The 22,357-nt window shown below is 37.0% G+C and overlaps 2 protein-coding genes across 5 annotated transcripts in view; one reads left to right on the forward strand and one right to left on the reverse strand.

The window, feature by feature from the left end:
• The window catches only part of CPNE3 (copine 3), a 28,482-nt gene extending 20,485 nt beyond the window's left edge, over positions 1 to 7,997 (forward strand). For all 4 annotated transcript variants that reach the window (XM_017826487.1, XM_017826486.1, XM_017826488.1 and 1 more), the window contains 7 exons: positions 568 to 627; positions 1,566 to 1,699; positions 2,155 to 2,209; positions 2,311 to 2,362; positions 3,008 to 3,141; positions 4,320 to 4,556; positions 5,209 to 7,997. In XM_017826487.1, the coding sequence (XP_017681976.1) occupies positions 568 to 627; positions 1,566 to 1,699; positions 2,155 to 2,209; positions 2,311 to 2,362; positions 3,008 to 3,141; positions 4,320 to 4,556; positions 5,209 to 5,319 (783 nt within the window). In that variant the 3' untranslated portion in view covers positions 5,320 to 7,997. The remainder of the gene's footprint in view (positions 1 to 567; positions 628 to 1,565; positions 1,700 to 2,154; positions 2,210 to 2,310; positions 2,363 to 3,007; positions 3,142 to 4,319; positions 4,557 to 5,208) is intronic.
• Positions 7,998 to 11,027: 3,030 nt separating this feature from the next.
• CNGB3 (cyclic nucleotide gated channel beta 3) overlaps positions 11,028 to 22,357 on the reverse strand; it is a 32,970-nt gene continuing 21,640 nt past the window's right edge. Inside the window, exons 10-16 of the mRNA XM_017826461.1 lie at positions 21,650 to 21,809; positions 21,197 to 21,294; positions 20,074 to 20,157; positions 19,499 to 19,617; positions 14,949 to 15,095; positions 12,360 to 12,540; positions 11,028 to 11,261 (exon numbers count right to left, since the gene is read on the reverse strand). Of these exons, the coding sequence (XP_017681950.1) occupies positions 11,028 to 11,261; positions 12,360 to 12,540; positions 14,949 to 15,095; positions 19,499 to 19,617; positions 20,074 to 20,157; positions 21,197 to 21,294; positions 21,650 to 21,809 (1,023 nt within the window). The remainder of the gene's footprint in view (positions 11,262 to 12,359; positions 12,541 to 14,948; positions 15,096 to 19,498; positions 19,618 to 20,073; positions 20,158 to 21,196; positions 21,295 to 21,649; positions 21,810 to 22,357) is intronic.

The following is a 22,357-nucleotide window of genomic DNA, read 5'->3' on the forward strand; positions in this document are numbered from 1 at the left end:
AGTAATATATTCTGGTATGACTCTGTGTTTTAAAGCATAACAACTCTCATCTAATATCTCTTCACCTTCAAACTGTAAGAAACTTTAAAATGCCTGTGAGTTCCAGACACAGTAAGTATTTAAGGGACTGATTGATATAAGGAGACAAATTGACAACTGAATCACATGTTTTCCCATGTCACACACTTTCTCTTGAAGATGCCATTTCTATGGCAAAGGTCACTTAACAGTTTGTACGGTCATTCCTTAACCTCTGCATTTCCCAACTCACTGTTTTATGGTGAATTAAAATTGTGTAACTCTGTCATATGTTGTTTTATAAACGATAGTCTTTTTGGAGCAGCTTTGTTGTCTGCCTGTAATTTTGTAAAAGGCTTGATTCTGATGCACCGAGTGAATGCTGGCACGTGCTGCTGATATTGCAGCAGGTGGGTAGGATAGCTATAGAGTAAAACTAGTGCTTTTCATGGTAAAGATAACAAATCTAGAACCTCAGAAGTTGCTGCAATAATACTTGCTGGTTTTTTCCCATTGAAAAAAACCAAAATTTCTCTCTTCTATTTTTAGATCATTGTAGAATGCACATTCCTTGATTACATCATGGGGGGGTGTCAGCTGAATTTCACAGTAAGTTAAGTCATTTATATGAAGTAGCTTTTGGGTTTTGGAACAGACTGAAATACAGAATTGATTGCCTGTGCTCTTCATTTGATGATTGTATTTTGCCAGAGTGCATCTACTGTATTTAGAGAGAAATATTTTCTTTACATATGGCACAAAGTACCTGTAGTTATGTTTGTTAGGAACTAGCTAAGCTGTGTGGATGGAGACCAAGGAGAAATTTACAGTTCTTTGAAAGCAACATACAGAGGTCATCATATGGGTTAGGACCCTTAAGTCGTGTAATTTGTGAACCAAATGTAGCACAAATAACAGTAAGATGTCTTCACCCTAGTAATAAGCCTCATCACCAAAGCAGAGAAGACCCATTGAAGTCAGAGAGAGAACTCTAGGCTTCTGTGGTGCCTGACTAGTTGTACTTCTGAGAGGAAAGATGTATGTAGCAAGATACAGAATTAAATTAATTTATCAGCTTTTGAAGAGCTGCCGTGAATAGTAACTGAAAGTAAACACAGTGAAAAGCTGACAGGTTGCCCAGAGAAGTTCTAAATGCCCCATCCCTGGAAGTGTTCAAGGGCAAGTTGAGTGGAGGTCTGAGCAACCTGGTCTAGTGAAAACTGTTCCTGCCCATGGCAGGCAGATTGGAACTAGATGATCTTTTTGGTCCCTTCCAACCCAACCCATTCTATGATTCTGTGATTCAGATGAAAGTTGTTTCAGCCCTTCTGAAGAGATGCAGAGCTTTTACTGGTTTTGTAGTGGCATTCTTTTAAGAGTGTTAATATTCAAGAAAGCTGAATCTAAGTGTTGTGCCTGTTAGATTTGTAGATGTCCTCCTAAGTACTGTTTTCAGCTGTTCCATGATTTTCACTTTGGCTTTGCCAGAGGCATGAAAAAAAAATTTAGCTCTAACAGCAATCAGATTTAAATATTGCATTTGACAGGTGGGGATAGATTTTACAGGCTCCAATGGAGACCCTCGCTCTCCAGACTCTCTGCATTATCTCAGCCCTAATGGAGTTAATGAATACCTAACAGCCATTTGGTCTGTAGGAATGGTCATTCAGGATTATGATGCGTAAGTGTTAAATTTTTATTTAGGTCTTTTTTTTTTCCTTTTTTTAAGGTATGTATAGATTTTTATGGTAGTTTATTAAACCAGTGTTGAAGATGCCTGCAGATATATTGGAATGAAACTGTTGAGCTAAAATATAGAGCTAAAAATAATAATCATTGCACAATCATATAATCACAGGCATAAACTTGTGTTTACAGGAGACAAGCAAGGCTTTTCATCTGTGATGTAAAGAGCAACATTGATTTAAATAAATTATTTCATTCTTGCTAATTTGGTGCTAAAGACTAGTTTTGGTCCTAGCAACAATTAGAAGGGGGAACTTCCATTTTTAATTTTGCCTCTTAATAAAGAGCATTTTTAGTGATGAAAAGTAGCACTGTTAGTGAAACTTACTGAACTATGGCAGCTTTTAAAGGAAGGCACTGACTTAATTTTCTTTAAAATTGCTTTTTTAGAGATAAGATGTTTCCAGCCTTTGGGTTTGGTGCACAAATTCCTCCTTCCTTTCAGGTAATGGAATATGTAAATGCACTATGTAAGACAGCTGAAAGAACTTACTTCAGGAGGAGACTGTATATATAGTCCTGACTATGTCTTTTGTGTATTGACAGGTGTCTCATGAGTTCCCAATCAATTTTAATCCTTCAAACCCATTCTGTAGTGGTAAGTCTGAGAAAGTAAGATCATACCTAGAGAATGAAATGGCTAAGGTGAAGGGATAAAAACTCTTGAAAAGTGAACTGAAGCATGCGGTTCTAAATACATAATTAGTTTAATCATGTGGCAGGAAACAATTATATGACCAATTTCCTAGTTATGGGAAATAGCATTGCATCTGTCTTCTGTAATGATTTGTGAAAGAAGTGTTTTAAACAGCTGGGGCACAGGGCTGGGAACAGTTCTCTTGTGTTGTCAAGCTACTGTATTTCACTGCTGGTGTGGAGTGTTCTGGTTTGAGTGTGATGCTGCTAATGCCTGTTCAGTGTGGTGTCTCTGGTCACGCTACTAACTACCACAAGCTGCTGGGTGAAGAGAACTGTTGTAATTCAGTTACATGCACTTCAGAGTACAGTATTTGGCCTTTCTGTTCACGTAAAGCCGTCCATGTTATATATGGTCCTTAAGCATTGGTTAAGCAGAAAGTCTCCATTGTTCATGAATCACTTATTTTTTTTCATCATGGTTAGTTTTAAATCTTTGTGTTATCTCTTCAGTTAAGTAATTTATACAGCTTTAGGTAGATTGAGTGCTTCAAAATGTCCCAATTCTAATATGAAAAAAATGATATGATCCATTTCTGTTCTCTAGGGATCCAAGGCATTGTTGATGCATATCGGGCTTGTCTTCCTCAAGTGAAGTTATATGGACCAACAAATTTTTCTCCAATTATAAATCATGTGGCAAGATTTGCTGCTGCAGCTACACAACAGCAAACAGCATCTGTAAGTTCTTTATCATACCATGTGTATTTTTTCTTACTTTTTTATTTCCCTTCTATTTTTCTCCTTTAATCTTGTTTCAACAGCTGGTCATTTGCCTTGTGAATTAGTGTTTGTTACTCTTAAAACAAGATGAAAGCGACTGGTTTTTTGCAGATTGTACACAATAGCCCTCTCATAAATTAACTAAATTAACTCTTCAGAATTGAAATATCAACTTAAAAATGCACAATATCTTTATGGTATCTTCTGTTCAAAGTTCTTGCAATACTATACAGGTGTTAAAGTCTAATTTAAGCCTTTACACACAAAAGAGTGATTTAATCTCAGCTGAGAAAAATCAGCTAGATCTTGTTTCACATCAGATAGCTGAGAGAGAGTTAACTAAGGCAGTAAAGAAATGGATGATATAGCTCCTGACACCTATGTACCAACACAGATAATTAACTGTCTGTACTCTAAAGCTTTAGGTCCTTTCACTGTCCAAATTAGTAGGCATATTCAGGGAGGAGTGGGCTTCTGTAGATGAGCAGCTGTTTCTTTGCAGTTTTCTACAGTGGACAAGTGTCTTTGGGTGATCATGACAGTGTTTAAGCCATTAACCATTTCAGTCTCAGACAGATACCTTGGTAGTAAACTTCATAAAGCAGCTAGAAAATGTGATTGAAAGAATTTTAAAATGGTCATGATGTTTTTTCAGCACAAAAAGGTGTGGTTTAGTATTTTCAGGATGCTATAATGAAGTCAAGGATAGCGTTTCATAAAGGTATTGATACACCAGAGGGGAAACAAGTTTTACAGGCGTTATCTGTCCAAAACCTCAATAAACTGCCTTCTATCTCAGGAAAAATATTGGAAAAGAGGTTAACTGTTGGTTTGTGTGAGGATTTTGAAGAGGAGAAGGGTGATACCATTGGGTTTTTGGAAGGTGACTGTTTAAAGATGACTTCTTTTTAAAAATTACTTCCTTTAAAAGATTGATTATGTTGTCCCTAAAAATTTCTTCAGACTGTACAGATGAAGCCTGACTACAACTTAGATGTTTGATTGTAAAATTCAGTGAGTGCATTGAATGTGCTCGAAGTAACAACAGTATGTAGTCTGTATGTGCATTTTTCTAAGTGTACTTGCCTAGATGTTTGCTATTTCTTTACCATAACACGTTGTTTATTGATTGACAGCAATACTTCATACTTCTGATCATAACGGATGGTGTGATAACAGACCTTGATCAAACTCGAACTGCCATAGTTAATGCTTCAAAATTGCCCATGTCCATTATCATTGTCGGTGTTGGAGGAGCAGACTTCGATGCTATGGAGTTTCTTGATGGTGACGATGGAGTTCTTAGATCCTCGTCAGGAGAACCAGCTGTCAGAGACATTGTTCAGTTTGTGCCGTTCCGGAAGTTCCAAAATGTAAGTAATCTTAATGTTATACTTAATAAATATTATAGAGGTATCTGAGTTTGCTAGGATATCCTACATATAGTCCTAAGCTTTTGTAGTGTCTCCAAGATGAACTCTGAAATAAATCTTTATCAAATGGTAAAAAAGAAAAACAAACAAAGAACAGAAGACTTCAACATCTGTAGAATTTCCATTAGGTGAGCTGGTTTGTCTTTGTTTCTGGTCCCAGCAGTGCATTTCTGACTAGTTGCTGCAGGCAAATTACCTTTGTAAAACTCTCTCAGACTTGATTAAACAAATGGATGTGTTTTTAATTTAGGAGAAAGAACTTACTGTGGTTTTGTTCTTATGGTAATTTTTTTTTTCTAGTGGATGCCCATTTGTGAATGTGTCTTAGTCTCACATTTTAGTGCAGTGTTAAAATTCAAGGCTGAATCAGGGAGGTCGTAATCAGTAGTGGTGATACTTTTGGTGATATTGAAGCAAATATACAAAAAAAAGAAAGTGATGGGCTTTCATCTGTCACACAAGGGCACTGTGTAGAGTCCTTTGTATAATGTCAGACTTTAAATTGTCCGAGTAGAGGAAGTGCTTATTACTTGTCTTAGCATCTCTGTTAACAGCTGGTGGAAACTGAAACTTGATGTTCTTTTTTTATAAGTCTCCAAAAGAAGCACTGGCGCAGTGTGTCCTGGCAGAAGTCCCTCAGCAAGTGGTGAACTACTTCAGCACCTACAAACTGCAACCTCCTAACAATCCTGCTGCGAAGTGAATGGGCTGAGCAGAGGACCTGAGACTTTATGCTTGCTTTGCTTGCTGTATCTACAGACTTTAGTTCTTAAGATACTTCTGTGTACATGTACACAATGCCTCTGTATGGTAATGTCTGTTAGCTAGAAATCACTTTGCCAAGTGTGCCTTTTAAGGGCCAAAATTATAATGGTGTTAATATTTGCTGTTGATTTGAGAGATAGTGCTTACATGGATGCATTTTATTCTGAAAAGTAAGAGTGGAAAAAAAGAGGTTGAATATGCAGAAAGAAGAGGGAGAATGGCTGAAAGTGGAAGAGCTGCCTGTTTGATAAATATGGCCAGTGGGATTGCTCAGTTACTTTTGTGTGGAGTCAGCACTGAGTACTGCAGTTTCTCAGTGATCATAAAACCAATCTGAAGTAGAAAAGAGGGTATATCCCCACCAAAACATGTGCTTGAACAAATCTGGAATATTTCAGGCTTCTGTGTCTATAACAAAATTTTGTCACGGGAGTTTCATGATCAGACAAGTGCCTCAGAGTGTAAAGGCCTTCCTTGCACACTGGCTTCACGTTTACCACTTCAGTGCCTTTGGCCAGTGCCTGGGATTCAGGGCTATGTGAACATGAACCAAAGAAGTCATTAAAGTATATATTCTTTAATAGTATGCCTTCTCTTACGGTAGTATGGGAATAACTAGGATGAATCAAGGTAAACCTCAAACATCTCAAAAGAATACTATTGACCTTAGAGGCTACTACTGTAAGGGCTGTACGATGTGTTTTAATGTGGAGTGTACTGGAAAATGAAAATTTTGGATTTTATTTTGGTAAGGGGTTTTTTTTGGGTTTTTTTTCCCCATGACTATTGATCTTCAAAAAACTTTTTGTGAAACAGGAATCCACTTTTTGCTTAAAAAATTTCTTATCTGATTTATGACTGTATATTTTCAGGCAAAGGCAGTTCTTCAAAGTGCTACCTATATCTGTTTTTGTCATATTTTGAGTCACGCTGCTTTTTCATGAGCCTACCAATGAAAAGTGCCTACAAAAAAGCCAATATTCCCTCTTCCCTCCCTTTAGGAAGACATAAGAAAGTCAAGTCTCTAAGCCCTAATCCTATAATCATACTGCATTTCTCTAGGGCAAACAAATTTCTGGTTCATTTTGTTGACTTGAGTTTTCTCTTCATCAGTTATACCAAGTATAAATCATGTTGTTTGCTCTGTGGAAGCTTTCTTGTCCCCCAGTTGCATACTGCTTGCTGAGGATTTCTTCTGATCCTGTCACTGTGTGTAACATAAGTGGGTGTAAAAGGTCACATTTATCACTTTGAAATGCCAATCTTGAACGTTAATTTTGCAGTTTCACATTTGAAGTGGTTTAGAGTTAGGCATCCAACTGATTTCATGTAAGAACAGAATGGACTAATGCTAAATTTAGCACACTTGGACACTCAAGGTTGCACCAGGTCATCATGTATGTGACTTACCAGCTCACAGTGTATGTGACTTTTGGTTGCTGGACCTGCTTTCTGTAGGTTTTGTTTGTTTCTTTTTTTTTTTTTTTTTTTTTTACAGATATAATCCTGTAAAAATCTGAATTCACATTAACATTGATGGATGAAAGATATATGTATTGAGATTGTCTTATACAAGATAATTGACAGTTATCAATCAATCATGAATGGATATGTTATCTTCATTCTGTTTTCCTTGGTGGAAGGGGATCCTAAATGCTTTCAATAGTGGAATACAAAGGAAGAGATTGTGTTTCATATTAAGTCAAGCTCTTTTTTAAAAAATTGTAATTCATGTATTTATGTAAAAAATCTATAATCATCTTTTTATCAGTGTAGTGCAAATCTGTTACTATTTTATATATAAATTATAATGAAGTGCCATATCAAATATGCAACACAAAATACTAAGATCAAGGAAGATGTTATAATAAACCTAAATCCCACTGCTGCAAATTGAGAGTGTATGATTTTGGAACAGTAAACTGTTTCACAGCTACCTGCTCCGTACAGAGATAACTGGATGCAGTATTAATGCTTTATCTAGATTAATTGAAGTGGATGGGTACTATTGATAGGATTATAGGATACTACTGAAGTTCCTCTGAGCTGTCTGCCAAAAATATAATGTTGCATCTGAGTTCTGTTATCAATTCTGTTTTAAGTTGCCATGGAAGTGCATTTAAATAAGTGTTTCAGACCTGATAGTGGCAAGAACCATTTTCCAGGTGTAACTTCTCTTAGAGATGTACAGCTAATGCCTGTTGAAAACTTCCAAGGTAGACTGAAGCAATATTCTGAATCAAAAAATGCAGCAGATTGAGTCGAAGGGAAAGGTAGTTACTGTGTTGTTTTGCCTTTTTTTTATTATTATTATTTTTAATGTATTTTTACGTGTAAAAACTGAGTTATTAGCTTGAGAATGACAAAGCTAAATGACAAAATACTATCGTTTTGTAAAGTGAATGTACTTGTAGGTCACTGGCACCACCTTGTGATAAAAGTGATGTATGGCAGTTTTTTTCATCGGATGCTTTTCGCCGTTTATTGGTCGTAATATAAATATGTACAGCAGAGAGCTAACCTGTAACCAGAATTTTTTTACTTTTCTATGTATTTCAGTTCTGATGAAGTTAATTGATTTGCAATACCCTATGCATTAAAATGATAATTTCAGTATACTGTTTTGTTGTGCTTTTGTTTTCAGCATTTTCTGTGTAGTGCTGAATGCTGCTTTTGTGATTCCTGTGGTGACTATGCCACAGATTTATAACAAGTATCATCAGATATGAGGAAAAATGCCTTTTCATTTAGTGGTTATGACTCTGCAGTGTATGTTTTGTTTTATAAAGCATCTTATATTCGCTTTTAGCAAGAAGATATTCTGAAACTGGAGAGTTTTAGCTGTCACTGTTTCATGCTCTGTGCCACATTACAGTTCTCCCATGCATGCCATTTCATACAATTATTATCAGGTTTTCAAAAAAATTTTTCAAAACAGCGTCTACATTTTAATTGGAGAGGCATGGAGATTTGATTATTTGTACTTTTCAAATACAACATCCTATTCCATCCTTCAGTGTCTTTACATTCAAGTGTAGTCAAGTCTGAGGTACTTTATTGGGAAACAGAGATATTGGAGACATAATGTTGCAGCAGAATTCGATGCCGTACAGAGCCTGAGTCAATTTTGATAACTGGGAGTTGTGTCTTCTAAATGCACTAGAGTAATTCACTTGGCTTCTCCAAGTCAAGAATCTCCAGTCAAGAATCTACAGGGTAGAATGAGTTTGTGAAAGGATTTATTACAGCTTACATCTTGACCTTTCTCGTCATTCCTTCTGGCTTTTTGCCACTACAAATAGTTGCAACTTGGATTCATGGAACCTTCTTGCCCCTGCCCACCCCCTAAAAATGGAGGAATTTTGGGAAGGGGAAAATACTCCAACAACAGAAAAGTAGGATGTCAGAGAAAACCAGAGGGATGTTACTTCTGTGTGGCCACAATCTTCTGCACTGATTTTGGGTCTAAGGAGCTCAAGAGCTGTGTAACTTGGTAATCATGCAGACAGAACTGTCAGGCTTTCCTGCAATCCTGGGCAGTTATGAGTTGTAGCAAAGCAGCAATTTGTGGGATGCTCTGTCACTGCAGTGTAGCGCTCGCTGCTGCAGCCTCAGCCCTTACTTTGGGACTGATGAACTTAAATACACCCGCAGAGAAAATGTCTGAAGCTACCTGGTAACATTTGTGTAGGCAGAAGGGAATAAATTCTTTTGCAATGAAGCAAGCTTTCCTCATTAATATAAAAGTGTTAAAATATGAGGAGTTCAGTTTTTTCCCTTTTACATGATGTTTTGACTAATCTCAAAAAAAAAAAAAGTGAAACTATATATTGTAATCAATTCATAGATGGTTATTATTCGTAGAGAGCTTCATTTGTGAAACAGTTCTGCAGTATTTCTGATTTTGAGATTTCATTGAGTCATTCCTGGATGTGCAATAGATGTGTAATTCTTTATGATGTAACGTTAAATTTTCTCCCTCTGTTTTGATGTCATTTTATGTATTAAATAACAATTAATACACAAATAAAGATGTTCACACATAGCAGTAGAACGTTCGCCTCACTGCTAATGCAGCAGAACTTTCTTTTTGAAAGAGATTTGGGGTTTTGTCATATACTTTTTTTGTCATATACATGTCAAATACTCCATTTGTGGAATAAGCAACATACAGAATTTAGTCACCCAGCTTTTACTCAGGCAAACTTCCAGCTGATTCTGGTTGAGCTGCCAGCCTTTTCTTTGATTAAAGCCTTTCAGCTTCTCTAAAGTACAGATGTACAGAATGTGTAGCCTGCAGAGTCATATATAGCCTGCAAAGTGAATGCTTAGTTTTTTCATGGTGCATTCCTTGGTTGGCTGGTCAGCTGAGGAGCCCTGAAGCCTGCCCATACAATTTCTTGGCTCAACCTCTGCATAATGTTTTTATGCAGGGAGAGAGAGGAGATGCGAACCCATGGAAGAGAAAAAAGTAATTGAGAATTAAATTTAAACATATCTTCAGCCTTTTGTTTAATACTGCATCTGGCACTGTGATGAGTTGATGCAGAAGGTTGACAGTGTGGGAGCTCCTTGTTAGGCGGCTGTATCCCTCTCAGCTGTGGCACTCATAAAACCTGTAGTTCACAGGTATGATATAGCTCAGCCCCAAAAGACTTGGGTTTCACTTTGCACCATCGGTCAAGATCTGTGATGTAGGTGAAAAACTGGAGCATTGGTTGAAAGTACACACCACAAAGCCAGGAAGTGTAAATACTGCTTTTTATAAAATAACCTTTATTTTTGAAATGGCTAGTTTAGATATCAAAGTTCTTCAGCTTGTTAGCTGTATCAACTGCTTACTCTTCAGAGAGCATGCCCAACCCCTTGAGAAGATCATGCGTGTAGATCAACAGCCCAGTGGGGTGGACTATCTAAGTCTTTCCCATGTTTACTTGCCAAAGACAACTGGAGCAGATGTTTATGCTTTCAGAGGACTGGCAATAATTCTGCAATCTGCTTCCCCCTTGCGGATTTTGTGATTTTGTTTTTTGACAATGGTTTTGTTACACTGTCCCCTGTCCCAAGCTAAAACATCCCAACACACAGCACCACAGCTGTCTGCTCTGAGCCACGCTGGTCACAAACCTAGGTCACTTATTAGAAGTATAAGGGTAGGAGAGAGAAGGGTAGAGAAAAACATAAGGACCCTCAGCAACAGTAGGGCAGTAGCAGGGAAAAGGATAACTGTGGGAAACCAGAGGAAAAAATAGAAAAGAGTACATGCAACAGTTAAGAACAAATTGAGCAACAGGAACAGCAATAAGAATGAAAGGATAAACAGAAGAGGGAAGAGAAGAAGCAGAAAGAAGATGGAGGAAGAGAAAAGGGAGAGCATAGATTAAACAAGAAACAAGTGGTCCTGAAATGCAATCTAAGCTTTAATTCCTAGGACACCAGTTCTCTCTTCAGGCTCAAGGTTAAGAATGTAAATTATTTGTCCCATTGTGCCAGGAAAGGAGGGAAAGAAGAGGAGCTGAAGTAGATTTTTCTCATGAGTAGTCTCTACTTTTATCTTCTGTACCCAAAAGCAAAGTCACACCAGCCCTGAATTCAGAAGCTTGAATTCAGCAAGACAATAGATGGGGCCAGAGCCCAAAGCATCATCTATTTCTTTTGTGATTCTTTAATTTCAACTTTAAGGATCTCTCCTTCTCCTGCTCTGGGGGATGGTGACATACTGATGATCAGAGACTCCTTACTGGTTGCTCTCTGCATAACTGCAGGCTTAGCATCTGCCTTTGGCTCGCTCTTTGGAGCAGGGGGTACAGAGGAGGCTGCGGGCTTCTCAGACATCTTCTCCTCTTCTTTAGGCTTAGTCTCTGCTTCAGCTTTAGCTTCCTAGAAACAAGAAGTTTAATGTTTTCCAATACCGCAGAAGAAATTCTGGAAGTAGTTCTATTTTGTATATGCCATGGAAAGGCACAGCATGACAACTGTGATTAGCGGTATGCAACATATGTAAATTTCTGTTTAGATGCTTGAGAATCAGTTTCTAAATGAGAAATGTAATTTCAGAATTAGAATATCAGTGTAAAACCTAGGAAAAGTTTGTGGATAATGATAGTATCTGCTTCTTACTAATATAGCAGGATGAAACAGGCCCGTTTTGGGGCACAGAACCCTGCCTCAGGTCTTGCCTTCCTTTATGTACTTACACTAGTGGAGAAGGAAAAAGTGTTACGTAAATCTTGGCATACTACCCACAGCCCCAGTTCCTTGGCCAAGCCTATTTGCAATTAAGTTCACAAGTAACATTAAACTGAGCAATGTTTCTGCTCTAATCATAGTGTTGTAATTATTTGTGTAAGTTCTTTATTTAACTTAAATAAAACCCCAGCCAGTTCAGCTGTAAAGAAAAGGATTCTGTCAACTTTGGGTAAATATGTAGAACTGAGCAGGTTCATTTCTCAGAATATAGTATAATGTTAGAGTTATTTTTTATCAGTTAAAATAACAGTTTTCTCATAAGTGCAATATATTAGAGATTTAATCAGTTTTGTCTGTGTGGGCTACGCTTTACATTTTGTCTTCAGGATTTGTAACAACCAGAGATCTGACACTGAATTGGAAAGTTCACCGTGTGCCCGAGTCAGCTGGATCAGATTACTGTGTTAAGACATTTCTGTATTTACTGTTGTTTACATAAAATTAGAAGATCAGATGCCCTCGGGGCCTTTGTAAAGTCTATTTTATAGACTTTGAGGATTTTTGTTTGCTTACTTTTTTTTTCTCTGCTCTGCATAGAGTCCAGGTTCACAAAGATTTGAGCCAAATTTTAGAATCAGTGTTTACAGATATTAGGAAAGTGGTTATATCTCAGCTACTGAGAGTTTTTGCTGTTGATTCCAGTAAGTCTAAATTTTCACCTACTCTGCCCAAGCCATCCCAGTATCTTTCAGCACCTGCAAGATTCTGCTCTATTTTCTGTGGCTTTACCTCAGCGTCTTGTTGTCTCTTCAGCTGCAGCAGCTTAGCAAGGCCATCTTTTCCTCTGGCTCCAAGCATCGCTTTAAACAATTTTGGAGTTTCCTGTTTCTGCCCGAAGAGACTGGCCAAGCCTCGTGGTTGTTGTACTGGTGGTCCTGGAGGAGGTTTCCCCTTCTGTTTCAGCAGCACCCTGGAGATGGAAGGGAACGAGGACACAAAACAGTGCTGTGAAAACGAGCAAAGTTCCTGCTAAGCTGAAATGCCACATTCATGCATGAAAATCTGGCAGCTTTTACAGACAAACTTTATTTGGTTCCCAGGTCCAGTGATAAGAGCAAAACTGGAAATGGTAAGGGTTTTACCCCAGGCTCTGGTAGAGTTGGAGGAAACTGTTCAGATTTGGAGTTGCTTATCTATATCCTGGAGAATAAACAGGTGCTGGCTCAAATTAAGGTGTCACAAAGCAGATGAGAGTTTTATAGGGAGAAAAGAGGTGTGGAGGGGAATGGGTGCCCCATACCTGAGGTGTCAGTCTCTTGCCTGGACTTCTGGATGCAAATTCAGAGAGCATTTAATGCTCTATTGGGAGTCCAGCTGATACTTGTGGAAGTAATAGTTTACCAAACTAAATTCCAGCATGGCTCATCTCTCATAGGTCAGGTTAGACAGTGGTACTTATTTTTGGTCTTCTTCAGTAGAAGAAGACACCCTGAAGATATGAACATTACTGCCAATCATATGGCAGACTAGATTTTCACGCCATTCTGTAGCTGTACTGGTTTGCAGCCATAATGACAAGAAGTGAGAATGAATGTCGAGGGTAAAGATTAGATGACAGATCTGAGATAGATGAAACTAGTGAAAAGCAGAGGGTTCCCCTGCTTTCAGTGTCTATTAGATTACAGTACAGTTTTCAAGGCAACTTTTCTATCCTTTGAAGACTTAAGGCTCTTTATGAACAAGGACTATACCTGCAGTCTGTCATACAGCAAATCCTATAATATTATAATTTTCTCCAGCATCTTCTACTTTGATACTTGAGTAATTTCAGAAGTGGAGCTTTTACTTTTTTTTTCAGTTTTATTGTCATAAATTATAAAAGTACACTTCAGCAACTTGCATGGCTTTGTTATGTAAAGATGTGGGTATCGGGCAGGTGATGACAGAACAAATTTCTTGCTTGAATAAATCTTTTGAGTTTTGAAATAAACTCAGGAGCCTTTTAAAGTTGTCAGATGGCCCCAGAAAACTCTAATGTAAACCTACCAGGGCAAAGCAACTGGCAACTTCTTTCCAAAACTGAACATAACTGCAATCCTTATCAAATCAGTGCACACATTTCCTTTTTGTGCCTAGTTTTGGCAGAATTAGTGGATGCCTAGACAGCTGGGCAAAATACTTGACCTTCAGCACAGGGCAGGTACTGCATATGTTTAAAATTAAACAGAATATCCTGTATTCAGTCTGATATCTAGAGAGGGCTGTGAGCTCAAATGGGAGTGCAGGTACTAAGGCTGGATGATTAAGCTCTGCAGTTGAGAAAGACTATTTGGTGGAAGCAGAATTTAATGGATTGGCAAAATATGATCAGGGCGGGCAAGAAGTCAGAAGAGGTAATGTGGGGCAGAGAGAAATAACGAGTAATGATGGTCATACTACTGTTTAAATAGAAGCTAGAGAGAAGTCAGGAAAGATAAGTTCTGGGGACCATGGAGCACTGGATTTGTTCTGCTTTTCTACATTTTGATGCTGGTTTTGAAAATTGGGCAATAAGCACATTCTGTATCTAGGATCCTTGTTCCTCAGGGGCATGATGATTCTCAAGGTACTGTTGTTTGACAACCAGAATGTTGCAACATGCTGAATACAGCCATCTGCTAGCACTTCCATGAAAAAAAAAAAAAAATCACTCGTGTGCTATGTTTAGTCTTCTCTGATGAAATTTCAAGTCTGGGACCAACCTTCCAACCTTTGATAGCAATTCAAGGCAACAATTGAGAACAAGAGTGCTGAAGTATACTAATGACGACAAACTCTTTTGAGTTTTTGGACCTTTTACAAGGTAGCAAGGTACTAATTTTGTCATAATTTTATGCTTTTGAACAAAATGCACAGCTTTCTAATCTGTGTACTCCCATCTTGTCGGGCCTTATTTTAAATCCATTCCTAACTGCTGCATAAGGTTTTGGAAATGCATACAATGCTGCGGGTGCATTGAAGCATATCTTTGTAGAATTAATTGCGTTTTATTGCATCTTTGAAAACCTACTCCTTAACTGACATCTCTTCTGCAGTTTCTTTCTTGACTATGTAAGGAGTCCTGGTATGTATCCTTATCTCCTATTTGTTTTGTTACCTTAAATACGATGCAGAAGGCAACTACATTCAGGATTTCATTCTACTTACCACACTTACACAGCCCTTGGGATTCCTGCCAAGACCCTGCTTTCCACTATAAAATACCAGGCTAATCTGACCTCTAAATACAAATGTGTTTACATCTCTTACTCTTCCACGAAAGGAATTTGTCTAGAAGTCACAACTGTCCATTCTGCTTAAACTAAATGATATGACTTAAAAACTGTTGTTAGGACATACTTTGCTTTCTTCATGAGAAGCTTTTCTGAGTCAGGGTAGTGCCTCAAGATTTCATTTAGTGTTTTCTTGTCCAAAATGAAAAGGTTGGCAAAACCATGAGCCACCACATTGGCAGTCCTTCGATTTCCTCCACCTGCAGCTAGTAGGCTGGAATGAAAATAAACATCATCAGTCACATTGTTACTTGCCCTAGTGAGGAACCTCTTTGCTAGTGGTTCTCCATCAAAATCGTTGTAAAGCTCACTTATGTACCTGGCTGTTCAATCTGATGTTCTGTAAAGGCCCTGTACAATTTGGATTAGAAATATGTTCTTGTCTCAGGAAGGCAAATTGTCACTGCCAGTCAGGTAGATGCTAAGGACTGTAAAAAGTTTTGCTACACAGAGACATTTGTGTTGAGACACCCACAGCAAGGCCTGCACTTGTTTTAGTCCTCATGTGAACATGGCATTTCTTCAATTTTATTGTTGAAAATTATTTACATCAGAAGTAGGCCAGCTTAATTTACAGTGAATGAATGATTCTCCAAGAATTTTATTTTTCTTGAGTAAATAATTTCTGCCAGACTCTGTTTTTCAGTTTTCTCACATAACATATCTCATGTTTGAATGTTGGCAAGTTGAATGATACAGATTAGGAAGGACTTCAGACTGACAGTTACAAATGTGTCTGCCAGAAAAAGACGGGGGTTTTGTTTTGAAAGTAAGGCGTTAGACCAGTTTAGCCAGCAGCAATTGGTCATAGGAAGGATACTTAAAACAAAAAAAATATGTCCAAATAACAATTAAATTTTTCACCTTGCATTAAACAAATGAAGAGACTTCACCTCTCAGCTGTGGTGATAAGCAAGAGAATTTGCATTCTGCTCTTAGTACTAAAATTGCTCTATCGCTGTATTCAAGATCTACCCTAAAATTTTTCCCTTGAAGATTTCCCAGTGAATTAATATTTTTAGACAACCTTTAGTATTATCTCAATTTGAAATTATTAATAAAAAAATGGTCTGAGCCCCATAAAACAAGATTTGATACCTATCTAAAATATTAATCAAAGTTATATAAGTATTTGTTTTAATATTAAATATATTTCCACAACACATTTCTAAATATTGCATCATACAGATAATATATTTAATTTATAAAGGACAGTAGGAGACCTCTGCAACTGTGTGTGCAAGGCTGTTTTTACATGCACACAAAGAGTGTTTTTCTGCAAGCCAAGACAGCAATCAGTATATGAACTCAAGCTGAAAATACAGTTTAATGTCTTCTCTTTAAACAATTCTGTACAATTCCTCAGATAGAATAAAACTCTTTGCATAATACGAAAAGCAACTAAAGAAAATTGCAAACAGTTTTTGAGCTCTGATGAATCATTTCTCAACAAGTCATTGAAAAATCATTTTTAGGCTTTCCTAACAGAAAGCTCATTTTATCAAGGTAGACGAGGACTAAAGCGATCAGCTTTTTCATTATGGTGATGATGTGAGGTGAATTTTACAAGTAAAGCAGTCTGTGCTCAAAAAGAATCATCAGTGTTATGTATGTCAGCATTGAATCTCTTTTGGTTAGTGTATGAATAGTTACATGACTAAATATTTTAAAATAGATACATTTGCCTTGCAATGGTTCTTGGAAATGTAATATCTATTTTAATTGTGAAATTTGCTTTATTTACCTAATGTTTTTTACTTCAGTTCTTAGCCTGAAATGCTGTAATATTAGTATGAGTTAATAACTTTTGAATTCTTATGCTAGCAAATTAATTTTCAAGCTATAAAGTTATCAAAGTGATGACAGCTTATCTATTTGCTTTTTATAGCTGATCTCTGTAAGAAGCTGGTGCTCATTGAAATTAGCAAACGGATCAGGAAATGGTGTGTGTTATCAGCTGAACGTGCAGGGTTGTGGTGGCTCAACCTGGCACCTCTGTGAAGAGAACTGGTAAGTCAGGAAAGAGGAATAGGTCTGGATCTTGCTTCCAAGCAGGATTTCAAGCTCCACAGGGCAAACTCATTGAAAAGCAGCAGCTACCACTTCGAGAGAAATCCTGGACCAAAGTGATGGAAAATGTAATCTTTCACAGAACTAAATATTCCTGGTAGTTTTGATTTTTTAAATAAAGTTTAAAATTACAAAACAGCTGAAAGCTAAAGCTGAGATCAAACATTTAGGGATCTTCCTGTCAAAAATTTACATAAGATGGAGAAATGTTTTAGTTTTTCCAGAATTACCATTTTCTGATAGGAAATAGCTCTAGTAAAATACCAGTAAATGGATGAATGAGGACATCTGGCTTAAAATATAACTTTCTCTGGGCTAATGAAGTGTTGTTATAACTGAATTTCTCTCTTTCTGAATTGTGTGTGCTAACAGGCTCTCATTAAGGCAACAGTCTGTTTGCTTCTGATTCTGAAATTATTTTACTTCCCCAAACTGATATCTATGCAGGCAGGGCAGGATGTTAATTGGAACTCCTATTACTTAATCTCTTCCTGTAATAATTTTCAAGGATGAAATTGGCAAAGGACGCGTTTGATTATTAGTCTTCCATTGGTAGTCTAATATAATTCAGGGAATTTTTTTTGAAATACACAGTTTTTATTTTCTTCAATTCCTTTGCCACTGGAGACTTTTTAAGCATCATTTACATGCATTTTTAAGAGAGTGAGATTAAGTAGCAAGTGTTTTATCAATCATATACTTAAACCACTCAGAAAGAAGCTGATGTATTTCTCTAAAGAAATCTTGAATTGGCAATCGAAGGAAATCTGCCTGATATCAGGCTATAACCACACTACGTAGTGAGGGGAAAATTCCTATGCCTAAGTAAGTATTTCTTCCATTAAAAAATATTTTTTTCCATTTTCTTCTGGTATTCTGTATTCAGAAGACCTTGACAAAACTTACATAGAAAGGCACAATACAAACTCATTATTTTCTAGTGTTTTGCCACAAGGAAGAGTATATCTCTACCAATACACTTAGTGCTTCATGTCTGCCAGTTACTGCGGTTTTTCTCCTCAAGTTTATCTGCTGCCTGACATTTTATATGCAAATTACATGTGTCTGAATGAGTTTACTGCTGCAGTAGGTCAGTGATGAATAAAACAAGACTAGAAGTGTAGCGTTATAGCATTGCTGAGGGTTTTCCTGGACATGTTGGCAATTATGTAAAGAGTAACAGATATTGGGAAATGAATCTTTAAAAGTTGTTGTGTGGTTTTCACGTGGAAACAAACACTCACCTGTATCAGATCAAAAGTGTGAAAATCCCTTCCTTGTTTTGAAACCAATCATTATAATTTCTCAGTTTAAAATATAAAGTTCTCACTCCATGTGTGTGTTAAATATTGGGGCTGCTTTAGTTTTTCCTTTTGTCTTTTCATTATTCAGTCCTTAGCGGTGATTTCATTCTCAACCTTTCCACATAATTTACAATGCAGCCGTTTGTTTGGAGGCTTTGCTCGGGTAGTATATTGTCACACAGAGAAATAATAACCTTCAAATAACCTTTTTTCAAAGAGCTGGTATAATTTCACTTTCCCACTCAATGAAGAAGTTCATTATCTATTGGATATATCAGATGTTTTCCACTTGAAGTCTATGCAAGTTCTGCACACACATCACCGGATAAACAGAATGTTTCCCCTACTACAAACAGAGACACAAGTAGAAGACAAATGTAAACCTGACACAGAGCTGATTACCGCTTTTCAAAAGGCAGATTAAACCTACCAGCAAGAGGATTAACAGTAACAGGAAAACAGCTGGAAGAAAACCAAGGATCCAGTTTATCACATGCGGCAGCACATGTATTTTATTAGTTTTCCTCAGGCCAACCTCAGCAGGGGAGTGCAGTGGCTGAAAACTAGCACTTGATTGGCTCATTGGGGAACATAGCACATAAGAGTTAATGGATTTTGCATAGCAAGCACATGGAGAATATAAAAACCATTTGTAGCCACCAGAAAAAAAATGTCTCCTCCAGATAAACTCAGACAAAAAAAAAATATGGTCTATCAGCTTTTTTCTTGTGTCGTATGCTCTTAAATAAATTTTTTTTCAAATTAGGATGCCTGATTTTCATCAATTTAATCCCTACTTCAGCTCTAAATGAACTATTTTTATTTGCTATTTTAGGTTTTTTTATCGATTTTGTTGGAAATTAATTTTCATCTTTGCCTTCTGCTGTTTAAGGGCACCTCGGCTCATTATACAGGCAATGAAATGCATTTGGTCCTGCTGTATTGCAGACTGTGTAACAGGGAGATGTGTCAAATCTTTAAAATGCCAAAGAAGAAATTTGTCTGTATATCCCTGTGCACATTGACCAAAACATTGGTCTCAGATCTTGCCATATTTATTGCTTATGCTTTGCTTAGATTTTCCTTCACTTAGCTGCATCTCCTTGCTCAGTGTCCTCTTTGTTGATCCTACTTACTTTTGAGCCTCTCTATGGTAGCTGTCATGCTTACCACAGAGAAGTTAAACAACCATTGATTATTTGACCAGTTCCAAAGAAAGTATTAAAAACAGTGATGAACGTACCTGATCTCCCCAAATACAGCTCCTGCTCTTAGTGTAACCAGGACTTTTGTACCATCAGGACCTCCAAGGACTTGAACTTCACCCTGTTTGATGATGTACATCTCTCTGCCAATCTCTCCCTGGGCACACAAACACATAAAGAGCCATGTTTTAGCAGTGTTTTTTGTTGTTAGAATAATACGACAGTTTCCGGGTTTACCAATATTATGAGGCAAAGCAGCAATTTCATCTTAAAAGTCAAAAGGCTGCAACAATGTAGCCAGGACTGAAAATGTATGGACTTGCACTTCCTGTCTCTTCACTTGGTCCTCCAAGCCTGCATGCAGCATCTCCTTGGTAGAGTAGGATGAGATGCAACATGCATCCAAGCAGGAGGTGGTTCCAACAGGGTTTTATTTCCTACTATGTGTGTAAAATTTGAGAGCACATTTGTTATTACACAGAATACCTTAATTACTTTTATGCTGTCTTAATTCAGTTGGGATTCATTTTATTTAAAGGACATTGTTGACCAATATAGGAACTCTTTTTCTTATGTAATATAATTATTATTTCAACAAGACAAAAATGCTCACCTTTTTGCAGACAAAGTCACCAGGTAAATACACAATGGATTTCAACCTTAGCAGCATGTCATATATCATCTGGGTATCACAGCCCTGTTAAAATAGTTAGAGTTGATTGCTCCGTTAATTCAGTAGCAAAAGTGACTATTAGTGCTTACACTGGCTTCAAATACCAACAATACAGGAATGACCAAGGGATTAATAAGTGGAATGCAAACTCAAATCATCATAAAGATCAGCTATTAGAGCTGAGAAAAGACTGAGAGATGTTATTTCAAATACTTATAAAGTTCTCTATGGCTGGAACATCTTTTCATTTTTTACAAAGTGAGCTTCCGTACATCCAAATTTGCTGTGGAAGCTCAGTTAGTGTTATGATCAGAGCTTTATGGGTCTGTTATGGGAATCTTATGGGAATTTTTTTTTTTTACTGATCCAGGGAAAAAAACCAGATCACATCAAATGTGGGTATAAATCTGTGAATTCCATGTCTTCAGGAAATGTGGAAAAACCATACAGCCATGCAACATTTATACAGATATTTCATGTGATTTCTTAAAAATATCCTAACAAGCAAATTTCCTGTATGTCAAGACTACTTCTAAAAATTCAGAGTCTTCTTAGTTTTGTCTCAGAAAGCCAATTTTAAGTACACATTTAAATTTTAGCTCCGGAAAACTACTGTAATAAATAAAGAGAAAGCTCCTTTGCACAAAAACTTACTAAAATGCAGCATTCACTACATGAAAGTTATGTTGCCAGAACACATAGCATGGGAGATCTTTCAGGCAGAGCTGGGCAGCATACAGCAAGGTGAAATGTGCTAAAAATTAGATTATTCTATGTCTGACTCTTCAGATTAATTAACTCACAGTCTGACCATACCATCAACTTTATGTTGTCATAACAGGACTGTGTCTTAATCTTATTTGCTTTTTTTAAAAATCACTGCCTTGACAAAAAAACACATTCAAATGCAGGCACTTGGCTTTATTTGCCATTGAGACATTTCTTAGACTTATTTTGCCTTGCGTATTTACGAACATGTCCTTAAGTATTGCAAGATGCACAGAACAAGGTTTCTGTCTCAGGAATACCACACATTTCTGCATTCTCTTGTAAAATTACTTGCTTTGAATAAGTCCACTTTATTGACAATGGCAAAGTTCACATCAATTGCGATGGCTAATTGCATTCTTGTTGGCATCTGTTCCAGTAATTCTGATTCATCTGAAAAAAAAAAAAAAGGAAGAATGGAGGAATGTCCATAAAAATGAGCTTTGTACAGAAAAATAACTTAATGGAGCTATTTATGAGTTCACATGAGGAAGCTGCTAATAGGTTTTTACTAAGATGTTTAATATATCTTGTCTAAAATTATTACCAGAACATTATATTAATGAATTGAATTTGTGAAGTAGTAAGTGTCATATTGCTTTGTAGTTTCTTTTTTTTCCAAAGCTGAGCAGCCTCCTCTCACTTCCCGCATGCAACTCAGAAAAGGAGAAATGTGAATTTTACCCTGTATCTGTATCTATACACTTTCACTTGGACATGCTAAATAACTGGAATTGTAAATCCTTACCCAGCATTCCCTGAGAGTCCCATGTGTATTCATACCAAGTTCGAACACGATTTTGGACCAATCTTGGAATAGAATAAGTGTTCATATAGGACACAGTGTTATCCACACAGGAACGAAAGTAGTTCTGACCTGCTGTTGCTGCTCCAATTACATCTCTCATCTGCAAACATCAATTGTTGTTACACATTTCAGCAAAAATAGTCTTGATTTTAATATCTTGCCAACAATATATAAAAATAATGAACCACTTGTTTGCAAAATCACTGAATAATATTACATTCAGCTGCATGTTTTCAATAGGTGCTTCATCCGCTCTTTCAGAAGCATTACAGATTTAATCTGATTGTGTTGGAAAGTGTAATTATGGTTTTAGAGGAATAATTTCTGGTGTTTAGCTTATTCTTCTGTCTCATATTTCTGGACATGGATGAAAATTATAGATAATGCTTTTCTTAAAAATCCGTAATAAAGCTATTCTGCATTTGGCATGCAATGCAAGTCAGAAGTGAAGCAAACTGGGCTGAGTTTCTCTAATAACATCATCTGACACCATTAGAACTGAGATTGTGCCACTGTTTAAGTAGTTAAGAGATCAATCCTAAGTACTGTGAGCTGAAAGCTGACCTAAAAGTTTTTAGTGCAGGAACATTATTTAACATTTCAACACAAATGTAATTCAGTTTTTAGAAAGTGGATGATTTCGTGTTC

This window comes from Lepidothrix coronata, unplaced genomic scaffold (genome assembly GCF_001604755.1).
Source record: "Lepidothrix coronata isolate B3197 unplaced genomic scaffold, Lepidothrix_coronata-1.0 Scaffold127, whole genome shotgun sequence".
In the NCBI taxonomy this organism is placed as follows: domain Eukaryota; kingdom Metazoa; phylum Chordata; class Aves; order Passeriformes; family Pipridae; genus Lepidothrix; species Lepidothrix coronata.